This window comes from Macrobrachium nipponense, chromosome 3 (assembly GCF_015104395.2).
Source record: "Macrobrachium nipponense isolate FS-2020 chromosome 3, ASM1510439v2, whole genome shotgun sequence".
Lineage (NCBI taxonomy): Eukaryota > Metazoa > Arthropoda > Malacostraca > Decapoda > Palaemonidae > Macrobrachium > Macrobrachium nipponense.
The window spans coordinates 99082907-99100452 of record NC_087202.1 but is presented as its reverse complement, the minus strand read 5'-3'; the positions used below and the strand labels follow the sequence as shown (position 1 = coordinate 99100452).

Below are 17546 nucleotides of genomic sequence, written 5' to 3'. Positions count from 1 at the left end.
CTTCGTCCGAAGAAGAGGAAGAATTGATTCTTCTCCTCTTGGCCCGAGGATCCGCTAGGAACTCCCGAATCCTCCTCCAACGCTTGACTGGCGCTCGCCGTGACGTTATCGGACTTAGCGATGACGCCGAACTAGAGGAAGAAGACGAAGAAGGCGAATCACACTTTCTTTTTGTCTCTCTTATTCATTCTCTCCTCTATATCCTGTAACTTCTGCATTACAGTTTGCATTGACGGATCAGAAGGGGGTATTAGCGTCTGGGAGCCGCGAAAAAGGCCGAGAATCGGTCTGTGACGTCATCACGCCTGCCATCTCAGAGTGTGACGTATGTTGTGACGTCATCCCTCTCGTAGGGAGAGACTGAGAGGTTTCTGCTGGTAACCGCACGTTTGCTGCCAAATTACCTCCCACGTTCTGCATCGCTGTAAATACTGAGTGGGATGGTGAAGCAGCGGCATTAATTCCCATAAATTGCAAGCCCGGGGATGAGGAACATTCAGCGCTGCCGGACCCTGCTGGAACCGTGACGTCATATAATGCGCAAGCAGACCATCCAAGGTTGGTACGCCTGGTAGCCTAGCGCTGACCACGTACCATCTAACCTATGCGCTTGCGTAGCAGGAGCCTGGAACAAAGATGGCGGATCTCCCCCTCTACTTGCTGGGAAGAAAGGAGAGTGCAAATTATTCATAAAATTACCCAAGGCCCCTCCCGACGTTTCGATACAGAACCGCTAGGAGAAACCGAAGGGGTATGAGACAATTCAAAAGCAGGTGGAGAAACATATGGAGCAGCCTGGTTTATTACCGATACAAAAGAAGCCGGTAAGGTTTGGTCATCCAAAGATGGCGTCACCCCCTTTCTTTGTATTGGCTTTTCCCATAGAAACTCCTTCCACTGGTTCCACCGACCAACCGCGACAAACAGAACACGGATTATAACCGTACATACGTTTTCCCTGCACCTACTACACGTTGGATGAGGATCCGTCGACACCGAGGTTAGGAAACCTAGAACAAGGGAAGCCACTGACTCCTGGGCATTTCCTTTGTCTCCTCTTCGAAGCGGTAGACGATCCGATGTTGAGGCAAAATTCTCCATCATACCACGTATACACTCTTACCACACACTGATCACACTTGGAGAAAGAAAAGGAATGAAAAATAAAAAATGAAATGGATAAAGAACGGGCAAACTGAAAAACCGGCTTTAAATGAGATAGACCAGTAACACGTCTTATCTTAAAGGCGGTAGGAAAATAACTGATGGGTCACAGGTAGCGTGGGCATTCTGGGTATACATGACCCCGTGACCTGGTATAGATGCCATTAGTCCCTTGGATCTCACAAGTGTAATTTTAATTCTACCGGTTTAGGTTTCCAGCTTGGCGCTAGTAAATCCTAATGTTAAGACCGAAGGTTTGTTTCGTGTATGAACAATTAAATTTTGGATATTCACACACAAGAAAAAGCTCTACCTTTGGCGTTACTTTACATTCTGTAAAGAACTGAAAAAAAAGAAGAAATGTGGCAAGCACTGTGCATAACAAAGCTAGTGATACATTCAAACAACTACAATCACAATATAAAACACGAGTGTGAGCTACTTCCAACCACATGGTTTACATCTGTGCATGTACTGACAGTCATTCATAGCTCTTCAACCATGTTTATGACTTGAAGCTTTGCATGACACAAAAAAAAAAAAATTATGTAAATTACCTTACAAGCTATACTTGCCTGATAGAAGAATAAACCACATAAAAAAAGTTCTGCCCGATTCAAACAAACTGTAAACCAAAGAAATGCCAAAACTAGAGATTCTAGTGCAAACCTGTTCTATGTGCTGTATCCACAACATCAATGTAGGCAGTTGGATCGTCCGCTTTGATGAAAGAATCTATTGCCTCCTTCACTAGGGACTGCTGAAGCTGTGCCTTTGCTAACTGACTCCACACAGCACTCTCATTGCAACGCTCGGCAAATTCATAGGCACGATCCAAGTTCGTTATGTGTTCAATTAGTACCTGGAAAATAATACCATTATCACCCATTAGAAGATAAAACTATAGGATTTCTAAATCTGAAAATATAACTCTCAGATAATTAAATACCACTCACATTAAAATCACAGATTTCAATGTTATACGGATCTGAATCTCAAATTAAAGTTATTACAGTGTCTTGAAGGTGTTACAGATTTCCTTTTTACGAGATCCATTATCTAATAATCAAAACTTCAAAAATATCAGCAGATTCATTAGGAAGTGTATCTCATCACTGTTACGAAAAGCTCATTCCATTATGTTTAAATCAACACAGCTGTAACAGTCATAGAATTGTCATTTTCTGACACAAGCCTGAATAACAAGAATTTACCTGAATTGCAGATGTGTTAACATCAAACTTCTTAAAGATTGCAAATGCTTCTTCATATAACTGATTCCCAATAGCAATGTTAGCAATATCTGGGGCATCATAGTTATCTAGCCGTGTTATGTAGTCCATGACTCTAGTATGGTCAGCCTTTATTGCAGTTAAAATCAACAAGTTCTGAAGGTTCCTGAAAAAAGAATTTCAAGTGTTAAACTCCTCCTAAACTTAGGAAGAATCAGCAATGATTATTTTCACATACCTTCCACTTCATTCTTTTATTTTAATTTCAGCAATTAAATCAAATGCTCTAGATTTTACAAATACTGCATCACCTTTAGGACATGAAATCATTTGCTCATTCATAATTTTAAGTACAGTACAATTATAAACCACAGTAACTCAAAACCCTTACAGAAAAAATCATCTTCCCAAATACTTTGACAAATGAGTTCCCTATATTCTAGAGGCATAATTACAAGCAACACAATTGTAGGCAAAGCTAAAACAGCAACTACTTAGCCCCTATCAACACCTGGGTATATTTACAAACAATTTACTAAAGGGTAACCTACCTTAAGCTACATAATACCACCTCTTATTATTTCATATTAACCCTCTTACGCCGAAGCCCTAAAAATCAAAACCTCTCCTGTATGCCGGCGCCGGTTTGGAGTGAGCGCGGAACCGGAAAAAATAATTTTTTCAAAAAATCACAGCGCGCTTAGTTTTGAAGATTAAGAGTTTATTTTTGGCTCATTTTTTTTTCATTGCCTGAAGTTTAGTATGCAATCATCAGAAATGAAAAATAATATCATTATCATATGTAAATAATGCGATATATGGTAGCGAAAAAAAAAAAAATCATAGATAATTGTATTCAAATCACGCTGTGCAAAAAACGGTAAAAGCTAACGAGTTACTTTTTTTTTCGTTGTATTGTACACTAAATTGCAATCCTTTTGATATATAATACATAGTAAAACAATAAAAAGCAAACACCGTAAAAATATATCACAAAATGATGTACGAATTCGTAACGCACGGACGTAAAAAAATGTTCAAAAATTCACCGTAATTCTAAATAATGCTCTAGAGGACTTCCAATTTGTTTCAAATTAAAGACAAATTATTGAATATTACGATACTGTAAGAGTTTTAGATTAGAATTGCATATTTCGACCATTTCGGACGAGTTAAATTTGACCGAATGTCGAAATTTTAATATATATATTTTTTTATATGCACATATTTCGAAGATGGAAAAAGCTACAACCTTCAATTATTTTTTATTGTATTCTTCATGAATTTGCGCACATTTTGATATATGAAACTCTATAAAAAGGCTAATATGAAAAGGAGCAAATATTAGGATAATGCTATGTACGTATTTCGGAGACTTGCGGCCGCGAATCGGCGCGCGGAGTGAAGGTAAATATATTTTTCAAAAATTCACCATAAATCACAATATTGTTTTAGAGACTTCAAATTTGTTTCAAAATGAAGAAAAATGACGGAATATTACTAGGCGTAAGAGTTTTAGCTTACAATTGCGTTTTTCAACTATTTCGGTAGAGTCAAATTTGACCGACGTGGTTTTTTTTTCTATTTATCGTGATTTATATGCAAATATTTCATAAAAGAGAAAAGCTACGACCTTCAATCATTTTTAGTTGTATTCTACATGAAATTGCGCACATTTTCATATATAAAACTTTATGTAACAGCTAATTTTAAATGGTGCAAACATTTTGACAATCGCACAAAAAAATTCTGATTTTTTCGGAAGAGTTACCGCGCGAACGTAATGTTTTTTTTTTCATAAATTCACCATAAATCGAAATATTGTGCTAGAGACTTCCAAGTCGTTGCAATGAAGGTAAATGATTGAATATTACTAGAATATAAGAGTTTTAGCTTACAATTGCGTTTTTCGACCATTTCGGTAGAGTCAAAGTTGACCGAAAGTTGAAATTTTTGTACTTAACGTTATTTATATGAAAATATTTCAAAACTGATAAAAGCTACAACCATGGGTTGTTTTTTGTTGTATTGTGCATGAAATTGCGAACATTTCCATATATAAAACTTTATGTAACGGCAAATTTAAAAGGGTGCAAACATTAGGACAATCGCACGAAAAAATTTATCGGAAGAGTTATCGCACGAACGTAAGGAAAAAGTTTTTTCATAAATTCACCATAAATCAAAATATTGTGCTAGAGACGTCCAATTTGTTGCAAAATGAAGGCAAATGATTGAATATTACTATAATATAAGAATTTTAGCTTACAATTGCGTTTCTCGACCATTTCTGTAGAGTCAAAGTTGACCAAAGGTTGAAATTTTTGCACTTATCGTCATTTATATGAAAATATTTCAAAACTGATAAAAGCTACAATCATGAGTATTTTTTTGTTGTATTTTACATGAAATTGCGCACATTTTCATATATAATACTTCATGTAAAGGATAATTTAAAATGGTGCAAAAATTATGTCAAAGTGACGAAATAATTTCCGAGATGTGTCACCGATACTTTTTAGTGCGATAAGAAAGAAATTCGCGCTTGCGCGCCTGCGTAGCGATTTTAAACAAAACGCCTTGATCCGTGAACTCCCAGCATCCCCCAAGGCGCGTGATACAAAAGTTTTCGGCTGGTAGGCCTATAAGTATTTTTCCGCGAATTTTTAAAAAAACTTTTTTGAGCCGACGTATGATACGTCCAATCGGCATACGGGAGACATTTTGACTCGACGTTTAATACGTCCAATCGGCGTAAGAGGGTTAAAATATGTTTGTTGTAAAACCAAACTTCTCCATATATTGGAAAGCAGCAAAAAAAAATTACTTGCCTATGGTCACTGAAAGCAGAATTATCAAGAACAATCTTCTCTAATAGCTCTATTAGCTCATTTGGCAGGTCTGCAGTCATGAAGGCTTTAACAGTAACAGAAATGTCCTCTGGGTCCTGAGTTTCTGACAGGGCAGTTTGTACAACCTGTAAAAAATGATAAATAAATTAGGGCACCCCTACTGCAAGTAGCATGATAAAAATACAGATATTAAATTTTAACAGCATGCAATTAAACAGGTGACTCAGAAAATGCAAGTGCTTTCATTATTCAACACTTAAAATGCAAAGCAGTGCTTTAAATTCTGACAATGTCATACCCTTTCCCCTTGCTATGTTGAAAGCAGCATAAAATATGCAAGGTCTATTAGCTAAAAATTTCTTTGGAAAGATATCTACAGAAAAAATTACTATTGCAATTGAATACATTGTATATCTAAAAATTACTGAGAAAGCTAACCTGATCAATTAATTGTCGCCTGTACTGATTTGTCTCCTGCAGGACTTCAGCCCAGAGTTCAGGATCTCGCCTCCTTACCAAATAACGAGCTTCAGATTTAAAGAGAGAGTTCTCGTTACATACATTTATCAACTCTCGATCACACTGTCCTCTTTCATACGCGATACAAGCTAGGTGTGGATCCCGTTTTTCGCAGTACTTGCCTGTGGAAAGAAAAAAAATTAAAAAAGAAACTTTTAAACTAACACTAACACAGAGAGAGAGAGAGAGAGCAGAGAGGCGAGAGAGAGATTGAGGATGGAGATGAGACGAGAGAGAGAGAGAGAGAGAGGAGAGAGAGAGAGAGAGAGAGAGAGAATCCTTTCACTTCACAATTTCTATCCCTTTCACAAGATATTCAATAAAATTAAGAAACACTTAAGGATGGGGAACATTATCAGTCATTCCAACAACAAATTAAATCATGAAAGTTAACAACCCCATTAATTTCTTACCAACTACTTTGCTATCGTAATGTGGATTTTCACGTAAGAACCTCTCAGGATTATTATTCGAGTCGATGTATATTTTGGCAATAGCATTGTGTGTGGCAGGTTCTGACACGCCTTCATGGATACGCGATTCCAACCAAGATAGCAACAGCTTCAACCTATTACGTTTTTCCACCTGAAAAATGTATCGAGAATTTCAATTCACGTTTCAGTTTTTTAAAATAAAAGTTATGTAAATTTTTCACCATTTACATAACTCATTCAAGTCACTTACTTCTTCCACAAGCTCATCAGTAGAGAATTGGCCACGTACAACCATGATCAACTGCTTAATGACATCCTCAGCACAATCAACATCCAAGAGGCCTCCAACCACAACAGGTAAACGTGATGGATTGACCTACAATACAAGGTAATGAGTAAGGTTGCAAAGGATCATTTTCAAAGTCAATGATTACACTTCAATCAAAATATTTTCTGTTATGTAACAAAATAACCCTAATAACCACAACACTTTGCATGGGCCTTCTGTAAAACAGGTATAAACTATAATTACAAGTTACATAACTATAGGGAAATATTACAAGCCATATCATACTTACCTTTTGTACATAAATTTCAATGTATTTTTGAAGATTATTTCTGTAAAGGTAGAGAACCAAATCATGAACAAAATCAAAGCGATCACAAACAATAATCAGGGGCAACTGGTCAGTCAATTTAGCCTCCTTCAAGAAGTTTTTCACACGTTCTGGGTTGTAGCAATTTGACTCTCGACATATTCTCTCTACCTGTAAAGATTCAATATCCAAAATGAAATTAAATAATGCTTACACTTACCACAATAGTAGACACTCCAACACTTTCATTAAGCATACACATAGTGTTCATGAAATCAACATAAGACAATGTGTGCTATCTTTAAAAAAAAACACTAAGTTATTTCACATCTGCATTACTAAATTATAATACTGAAGACCTATTATTAGTGCTAAAAATTCCTTCAGGTTACTTTGAATGAAATGATGTGCAGCATCAAATGCTTTGATTCTTATACCACACACATAAATACAACCGTATATATATACATAAATAGGCAGTCCCCGGTTAACAGCGGAGGTTCCGTTCTGACGGCTTGATGATCGGCGAAAATCGCCGATTTTCGGCGCCAATAACCAGTTCATGGTGCCTCCGTTAGGTATGTATCAGGATTAATACAGTATTACCCCGAACTTACACATGGTTAAGTTCCAGACCCCCTTATGCAAAAGGAATTTTTACATAAGTCTGGCACATTCTCAAAAAATGTTAATAAATGCTTCCACTAACTATGACCCCAAATCATGATCCCTATACATGAAATTAAAGTTACTGTAAATTCATTTAAAAGTTAGCTTAATACATTACTCTTAAAAAAAGAAACGGTTGGTAAAAATATAGGTGTGTGTGAAGATTACATACGTACATCAAATTTATTTCTTTCCCCCTTCCGATCGATCGATCTTTTTTTAGAAGACTTCTCAACCCCTTTTAAGAAATTCTTTATTCTGTATCTTTCTCTTTGTTCTGAAATTCCTTTTCATGAAGGAACAGCTTTTTATTTGGAGTTATACAACTCCTAGGTATGTCTGTTGTAGAATGGCGTATTTACAGTTCTAAAAAGTAATGGTCAAAATAGATAAACTAAAAATTATCTACTGCTACGTTAACTGTGAGAGAGAGAGAGAGAGAGAGAGAGAGAGAGAGAGAGAGAGAGAGAGAGAGAGAGAGAGAGAGAGAGAGAGAGAATTATTATTATTTAACTTACACATAAAACCTTGACAACTTATAAACTACATAAAAAAATTAAAACACTTTTGCAGGGTTTCTCTCAAGGGTTCAAAAATGTTGCGTTTGCGTGTCTGAAATACCTGTTTGTTATAATATTTTTAAAAATCACAAAAACATATAAACCCAGATAAATATTTATTAACAGCAAAAGTTCTATAATTTGCATTTTACTTATACGTATATATATGTATACTTCATTATTATTTGTGATACGAGCGACAGAGTACACACCCCCATAAAAGAGAGAATAAACAAGCAAACTCACATGAGCAGATCAGAACTTTCAAATAAATGCTAATTTTGTAAGTTGCTTGCATTTAAAATTTTACAAAAACAGGTAAATTAAGATACCTAACTGTTATCCAAACACTGCAAAAGTTCAATCATTTTTGTTTCTAGTGATATATTTCTAATGATTTAAAATTCATTATTACTGTGTGTTGAGTAGTCACCTCTCAATTAATGTATGTTTAATAAACACGTTTTCAATTTAACGTGAGCTAGAAAATATTAAAAAAAAAAAGTTTAAACGGGAAAATTTTGATCTAACGCGATTTGGCACCTGAGTGTCGTTTTCAAATATCCACATGAGCGCTGTAGACGACGGCTATTGACATAAAGACATAGCACAGTATGTATTTATTAATAAAGTGAAAGATTTTGTTTATTTATTAATAAAGCAAAAAAAGAATAATAATAAAGCAATTAAAAGAAAAAAACTGACAAAACCAGAATCAGCTTCCTTCCAACATCAGCTGCTGATGGCTACGTATAATTACACACGTAACGAATACTACTCATCTTTTCCATGAATCTTTTAAAAAGTTATACAGTACCTTACTGTATCCAATATCAGCTGATGGCGAATACAAGTTTATTTCGCCGCATTTAACTCAGTTCTGTGTGAATTTTCCTGCTTCTAGTTTGCATAAACTAATATCTAGATATTTCACTTAGATGACACAAGGTCATTTTTTGTTATACAATCAATTTTTAAGTTGAAATATGTCTCATTTTTAAGTTGAAATATGTCTCGTTGTGAACTAAATATTTTTTTTTTTGTAACAGATTGTGTTGGGAGCATGTTTACTGCGTAATTAAAAAAAAAAAAAAAAAAAAAAAAAGTGATTCTGTTTGCTAACTTCACTTGTGCCTTTCTGATTTTACATTAAAGAAAAAAAAAAATCTTTTTTGTGACACTGCACGTTCACCATGCATATCAAATGGTGCGGCTCGGACTCACACACATGGCTTTGTGAAAGAAAGGATTAGAAAAAAAAAATTTTTATACTGCCAAATGCATCTAAGTACCATATATTTCCACGTATAAGTCGACCTTTAAATCCTAAAATTCATCCCTAAAAATTGGGGGCCATCTTATATTACAGTTATAAAAATCAAACCTTGAATTCTAAGACGTGTATCGGTAAGCTAGCCTCGGCCTCAGTGGTATAGCCTAACCTGAAGATTCACATTATGAAATAAACTTATAGTAAAGTTAATAAAAACATTTGGCATATCTTCATAACAAATAGCCTATTTGAGGAATAATTCTAAATCAATGAAACCAACTTCTATCTATGCAATCCCAGCTGAGAAAATGTAAACAAGTTGGGGTTGCTCTAATTGCAACCTTTATCTTTCGGTAACCTTTTAGAAACTTTCAGTGGTAGTATTATTATGGTAATAACAACATTTAGGATAACTATTAATTTTTCATTAAAAGTTTCTAATAAATATCACAAGACTGATCACATCTGCCACCTCATAGGGATTCCAGTCTGGTTCAGGCGAGTCGACTTCAGCTTCATCATCGATATCATACACATCTTCGGTACCAACCACAGCATTTTTAAAATTATTTTATGACACTTTCAATTTCCACGTTCCCCATGCTTTTATAACAAAAATGCAACGAACATCATGTGAGGCAGCACGCAAAGCTGTTTGTAAGTGTTTAGAGCAATTCACTCTTATGAACAGTAATTGTGTATGATAGTTATCGTTCATTATTGTATTTTTATTAGCATTGTTTGAAATTACAAAATAATGGTTTTCCTTATGAAAACACATTCTCTCTCTCTCTATCTAAAAACAGCTGATTGTTAACGTCATTTACTGTAACTATCGAGCGTTTTTAAGAGTTCCGTTAAAATTGTCAAGTTGTTAAACCCTTCTGATTCTCAATGGTGGCTTCCATAAGTAAAAATAAAATACATTTTTGTTCATCCCTCATGCAGTGGAGATCTCAAGAAAGAATACTAGTAAATTAAAGCTTTAGGTTATAGCCGAGGCTGAATAAAACAAATAACGGCCAAGTGGTTAAGTGATGTTCGGAACTAGAGAAATTGCTTACGCAGAAGTAATATGAGCACGTTTTCAACCAAACTTCATTAATTAATGATAAAAGGTATCTCCGAATTACATCTCTTCTAACAAATAATGGCATTGAAGATATCGATGATACGTACTCAAATTAGCCGAGATTCTGAGAATGTAAACATAAAATGCAATTGTTCTGCATCATGATGTTTATCTGTAATAGTGTAACAATATGATAATAGTAATATACTGTAATTGGATACAACAAGCAAAATAACCTTTATTTACGTCATCATTACTATAAATGTAGTTGTATAGTTTAATTTTTGCAAATAATCAATATACAGTAGGTTAGGCTAATGTTTATGGTCTCAAAATCAGCTGATTGAGGCTTATTACTGAAATCATAAAAATAATTTTTTTACTTTGCTAAAAGAATATGTTACTGGGATTACCTTTTTTTATATGAAACAAATGTAAAACAAGTATGCAAAAGTAAACTAACATGTTAACCTAAAATCCCTCAAATTTGCAAAAAAGCCGTTTCTCAATTCAGTTGCTCGTCATGTTCATACTCGAAGTTGTTTATGACAGTTCTTTGGTTAGTGGTGCTCATGAAATAGTAATTCATTGTTAATTATGAGATGGTTATGAATTGTTACATAAGGCCTATGTTTGGTAATCTTGTTTGAGTCTAGCCTAGAAAAATTTACCCAAAATTAAAATTACTCTACAAGCATAGCCTAAAGCAAATGGGATTTGGGCAATAAGTAGGCTAGTTTTATTTTTATTCATTAACAAGATGGGATAACAGAGGAAAAAAGGTTAGCCTAATGTTGTCTGGGTTATCAAAAGTGCAACTCCCAAGATACAGGATACATGTCACACAATCATATTTTGTGAGAATTTACAGTATATTTCATTTGTTTTACTCATAATTTGACAAAATTGTCTTTTTTTTTTATTCAGTTTCCTTACCTTGAATTATGCCAAGCATTATATTATTCATATTGCGCTCTAGACAGGGCTCTTTCGGTATACTATTTTTAAGAACATCGTTGAAAAGTTATTATTAATCTTGTTTCATTAAGATCACTGACCTCTCATTTTGCCTTCTCATGGAAACTGTCTGAGTTTTTATTCTTTTTTAAGCACATATATTTTATTTACAGCTTTAGGGTGCATGTTGTTTTTCAGTGATGATTTGTCCATAGCAAATTCACTTTAAGAATGAGTATGTGCGCATGTGCACACACAATAGGAGATATGGAAAAAATTTCTCTTTTGGATTATAAAGTTTTAGATTTTCATTTTTGTGCAAAGAAAATGATGACAGACAAAAAATGGGATAATAGTAAAATAAAAATGAAAATAGCTTAAAATAAAAATGAAAAAAGGGAAAAAATGTGTTTCTGTATATATTATAGTCTTTAACATACGTGGTATGAGCTGTTCGCTCTCTTTCTTTTGGGGGGGTGCTGCTTGATTCTTTCTTAAGTTACAGTACAATACTTAATCCCTTGCACAAAGGCAGAAAATATAAGGGTGTAAGGTACACGACTTTTCCCCCCAGGCCAAAAAGAACACGGGCATTTCATTATGTCCGAACTATAACTGATGTACGCTTCTGGTTAGAGTTATTATGTTGGCAAATGATTGAATTATTTCCTAAAGCAATCAGAACATCTTTACGAGGCTTAAAAATAATAAAAACGATGTGGTGAAAGTGACATCAAGAAAAATCATGGATATTTTTTGGGAATAATCATGAAAAATATAATAATTAGGTTTAGGGAGTTTGTTTTATACCTAAATTGAGTAGAAATGTTTGATCTTTAATGTGGAAGAAATAATTTTGCTATAAATGTGTTTGCTAATGAGCTGTAATTGATTAAAAAAATGCAAATTTTTTTACAGTGCACTTTTCAGATTTTGCAACCTACTTATGTTGACATTTTGTATTGTAACTAAGTAAGCTAACGGCTTCGGGTTTGCGTTTTCTTTGAGATTCATCATCTATTGACCCAACGGTGTCAACAACGTTTTCTATGATTGAAGCTTTTTTTTTTTTCCAAAAAAATAACTTTCATATGGTATGTGCACTAACGGACAAAAATTTATTGACACACTACGCAACATCAGATCACAAGAGGTTAATATCTTCTAATAAAATGTGAAAAAGCATAAACGTAACCTTCATAAAACAAAAAAAGCCGTAACAAAGTCAAATGCCTGCCAACCCACCCCCAACCATTCCAGATGGAAAACTCCTTTCTTGGCAACACACCTTGCAAAACAACCCCTTCTCTGAGTGAATCTGTCTGTAAAAAGCCTTACTGAACTTCTCTCTCTTGGCACTTGGCCTTTTGACCTATAGGTTCCCCCCTCCCTCTTCTCTTTTAACTTTCTGACCTCACCCCCACCTCATCAGTTTGGGTGTAAGGAGTATTACCAAAATTTTCTTAGCTTGCACACTGCTGCCAACATCAGAGGGAAGTTTAAAAATTTCTTTTTTATTTATAGTACAAATCTTTGGTCCCTTGGGCCAAGTCACGTCTCTCTCTCTCTCTCTCTCTCTCTCTCTCTCTCTCTCTCTCTCTCTCTCTCTCTCCATAAAACATAAAACCGGATCTCCGATAACAGAGGCCGCCGATAACTGGGGACTGCATGTAATATTAAGGGCATAATAATAATTTGACTATTTTGAGGATTAAATTATCACCAAAACAAGTTATTGCAAGTTTTTCCTAAACTAGAAAAAACATTACCTCCTTTATTTGCCCAGTTTTGCAGGCAGCTTGAATGTACTTGAAATGAACTTCAGGTTCTTGAGAAAAGTTGACAATAGATCCCAAGAAGTAGAAAAGGCCTTCAAATGACTTGAATGACTCAAATAGGTCAATCAGAGCATTCGTTGTCAACTGCTCATGGTACTTGGTTGCAATCTGAAATGCAGGAACATAAAAGCCAAATTGAGAAAAATACTGATACTATCCCGATCTGATTTAGAATCTTTCACTTACTTTCATTTAAGAGATAACTCCCAAAATATGTAGTGCATCATTTTCTTGTGGATAGGCTAACAATCAATATAAAATTTAGCACACAGTAACTTATTAGATTCACCTGAAAAGTTGATCATTTACCCATCACAATAGAATCAGACAAACAGAAAGCAAACAAAACTTAAAATTAAAAATACATCAGTAAATGAAGTGAACTTTTTGAATCATCAAAATGAAAACTTAGGAAACATCTAAAAATTCCAAAAGGTTATCTCAAATTTGTACAATATTTCTATGAATTCTCCACTACACAAAGTATAATATCAACCACAACAAAACCTCACCTGAACAACAATTTGAAGATTCTGTCTGAGGTTTGCAGTGAGCATTGCTTTCAGGCACTCCAAGGAGTCTTCCACAGATAATGACCCAAAATAGTTGACTAACCACTCCGGATTTAGTAACTGGGTGTGTACAACTGCACGCTTGATATCATACATGTCGGTGTAATGTTCCAAGGCACGCTGCAACAACCCTGCCTTCTCACAGAGCTGAGCAATGTGTGCACGATCATAATGAGTGAACATCTGATTACCCAGAATAGCATCAGCTACTTGTGGGGCAGACATAAGGTTCATTTCCAGCAAGCGGGTTTGCAAGGGTCCTTCGGTGGGGCGGTTATTTTTGAGGGCATCTAATAGAAAGGCTGTACATTGTTGAATCAAATTACTTTCTAAAAATATGTCCACTATCTGATTTACATCAGCCATTGGTTCATCATCTTGTACCAGCATCTGTGCAAATGCCAAACCTTGCTCTGGATTTACACGCATGACATTTCGCAAAAGGAAAATGTAATCTGGTGTGTAACCTACTTTCTTGGCATACAAAACTATTTTCTGGAACTGACCAGTCTCAGCAAAACACTGAATCACTTTATTTGGTACATTGGCTCTCAAGTAAACTGAGAGGGCTAGAGTTGGGTCAGCTTGTTTCACTAAATCTCCAAGCTCCTCCGAACACTCCAATTTATCTTCCTTTAACCACTTCTCGAGCAGATTTTTACGACCCTGTGCCAGCACAGGTCTACACAACTCTAAGGATTCAAACTTATTCAGATGGGACTGATCCAACAGAATTCCGAAATACTGAAGGAGAGGGGATGTTTGACCTTGTTGAGCAGTGACTTGCTGGAACCTCTGAATTGTCTGTGGGGTACGCAGGACACCTTTTGGAGCATTAGCTGCAACCTTGGCTGCTTCACTATACTGACCATTCTGAAATATTACAAAGGAGGTTAAATATGTAAAATATACTGTACTGTCTAAATGAATACCCTGGAAAAACCTGTGTCCCTTCATTTAAAGAACAAAAGTTCCACAGATAAATCAGCCACATACTGAGCTTCCATATAATTTTTCTTGAATTAAAATTTTCTATAAACCATTATTTGATGCAAAGAGAATATATTAAATTGTCATTCACACACAGTAACCAGTACTCCTAGAAAAATAAAAATTCCAAACAGTATTTTTAAAATTACAAATCATTTAAAAAAAAACTCTTTAGGGCTTCTCCTCCCAAATACACTAACCTGGAATAATGTGTTGAACTTGCGTACAAAAAGATCCTCAGCTCCTGCAAGATTATTTCTGGTGGCAATTCTTAAGGCTAAATCAGGATTTTGTAGGACATTTGTGATGTATGGAATGATGTTTTCTTCATCCACACTAACACTTAGCACCTGCAAAAATTTAATTTCCCTTTAGCAACAAGATTAAAGAGTACATTCAGGTGGGTTAAGTGTGTAAGTCAATATGCTTCCTACCCACATTAAAATGAGGATCCAATGTAACAGGGTAATTCCCCATTAATATTAAAAAAATGATACCTCAGTTTCCAAGTACAATACAAGTCAGCTACGTTAACCTGCCCCGCAATAAAGAGCACTCTTATCTGATAAGTCTGACTATTTCCAGTATAATCCAAGATCCATAAGTGAAATAACAAGAGGGGAATCACAACATCCCTTTCAACCACCCATAGCATATTTCACTAATCTATTGCCTTCCATACTTGATTCATTTCAGTTTCTGAGTGTGGATGCACTGATTCATATGTGATTTTGCTCAGTACTGAATAATTCTTTCATAGGCAATTTTCAAATCTCATCCCAGTATATTCAATACATACAGTTGAAAAGAAAAAAACTATAGACCCATGACTTAAAAGGTACTTTAACTAATCGCTTATAACCTTATGAACAATAACATCAGTGGGAATAGCAATAATTCAAGTGGTAGGCTAAAAATACTTGTACCTTTTCAATTGTTCAAAGACACCTGCCTTTGACATTTTTCAAGGTGGATCACTGGATTGTGCTATACTTTGAACCCGATTGATTTTTCCATGAAACAGTATTAAAAATTCTCCCAAAAACACTTTCATGTTGGTAAAATAATGAGTAGAAATTACGAAACGAGAAATGTTTGCACCATTCCGCCAAAAACCCGACCAAAAAAAAGTGTGATAACTCTTCACTTTTTTATCCACAGCACACCCAGATAAATTTCTAGTTATTAAAATGCAAAAAAACTTGTGAATCTCACTCCCTCTCTCTCAACAAAAAGAAAATCAACTATGGCAAACCATGCTATCTGATTCTTGGATTATACAGATTACCTACATTTCTAGATGATTATTCTTTACTGATATACTCAAAAGACCAAGTTCCACTCAACAAAAACTAAAATACCAAGGATTCCGGTTATGCATTCATTTAATAAAAGTTATTGCAATTGCACTTTACTTTAACACTTATTATCCAATTTCATTATTCACCTGCAAACAATTGTCACCCTAATATGTAAAAGATCACAACTAACCACTTTTGGTAGGCAGAGAACAAAATACAATCAACTTTTCAATAAGCTTCCACTGCACAATGAATACAAGTTCAGAGGTGCATAATATGGACATTATCAAATTCAAGAAATGAAAGGTTTAGTCAAGTGTACAATTACCTCTCTCTGGAGTGCAGGTATAATGTACAAAAGCTCATGCAACAATAAGCACAGTACATATATATTTATCTGATGAAATTAACTTTAAGTAAAACCTTATTTCATGCTTGCAAATGAAGCATTAGCAAAACAAAGCCTTGCCTAAAACCTTGCAAGTTATTTTAATTGCTTATATAAAAGTGTCACCAAATAGTGCAAAAAATGAAAGCATGTAACAGTAACAAGACACTAGCATAGAAACAAAAAAATCAAATTGAAAGTTTAATTAACTTTGAGAAAAAGTTTTTCTCACAAGTAACATGACAAGTGGAACTTCACAGCTTTATTAAAAGCACTGTTTTATACAGTACCCTTATACAATACGGATGCTCGCAAGTTAAGATTAATAATTTCTTGCTTTTACAATAGCATTAGAATACACCCGTATACCATAATTTTTAATTTCAATTTTTTTCCTGGTAATGTGATGTTAGGGATGCTGGGTAAGATAACCTCTCACAAACACCTGGCAACCATGCAACAGCAGTTGCCTGGTGTAAGCAACACATTGTGGTCTTCTGTGATGACAATAATTTTTTAGGTGCCTTCCTTTGTGATTTGAAACAAACATCAATCATGCCTACAAAATGCACATCTTATGCTACTGGTGAAAAGAGGGGGAGAAAGACAATAACTCAAGGAAAAATATTGATAACTGTCAAGCATGAAATAGGCTGCCTATGATGTCATAGCATGGGAACGTAGGGTTTCACAATCAAATACCTCCACAAACTTGTGGGATAAGTGGTGAATTAATGATGCTGTGAAATCTTTGGCATCAGTTAATCCAGTGTTATCATGAGGATAAGAGCTGGGCCCATCCAGGAGATGGATATAGGTCAATTAAAAGTGTTCAAAGTATGTAAGGTAGATAAGTCTAGGCAAGGATGTAGGCCAGTGCAAGTGCTCCAAGCATGTATAAAGTAAGCTAACTTAGACATAGGCAAATATAAGTGTTCTATGCATGTTTAAGAAAGACTAGGGTAGGATGTGATGTTTGTTGCAAAAACACAAGCAGACATAGGTTACTTTTTACTTCCAAAATTTGCACACAGCAATAAGTTTTTAAAATCCTAACCTCTCCATAACCAAGGAGCATCTGTACTTTCAATCTAAGGCTGACAACTCCCACAATATCACATACTAATGA

General features: G+C 35.0%; 1 protein-coding gene across 1 annotated transcript in view; it reads right to left on the bottom strand.

Moving 5' to 3' along the window:
- LOC135221913 (clathrin heavy chain 1-like) overlaps nt 1-17546 on the bottom strand; it is a 106091-nt gene that overhangs the window by 68193 nt on the left and 20352 nt on the right. The window contains exons 8-17 of the mRNA XM_064259929.1: nt 14929-15078; nt 13679-14611; nt 13098-13274; nt 6780-6968; nt 6452-6577; nt 6181-6352; nt 5687-5889; nt 5228-5373; nt 2379-2562; nt 1834-2026 (exon numbers count right to left, since the gene is read on the bottom strand). Coding sequence (XP_064115999.1) covers nt 1834-2026; nt 2379-2562; nt 5228-5373; nt 5687-5889; nt 6181-6352; nt 6452-6577; nt 6780-6968; nt 13098-13274; nt 13679-14611; nt 14929-15078 — 2473 coding nt within the window. The remainder of the gene's footprint in view (nt 1-1833; nt 2027-2378; nt 2563-5227; nt 5374-5686; nt 5890-6180; nt 6353-6451; nt 6578-6779; nt 6969-13097; nt 13275-13678; nt 14612-14928; nt 15079-17546) is intronic.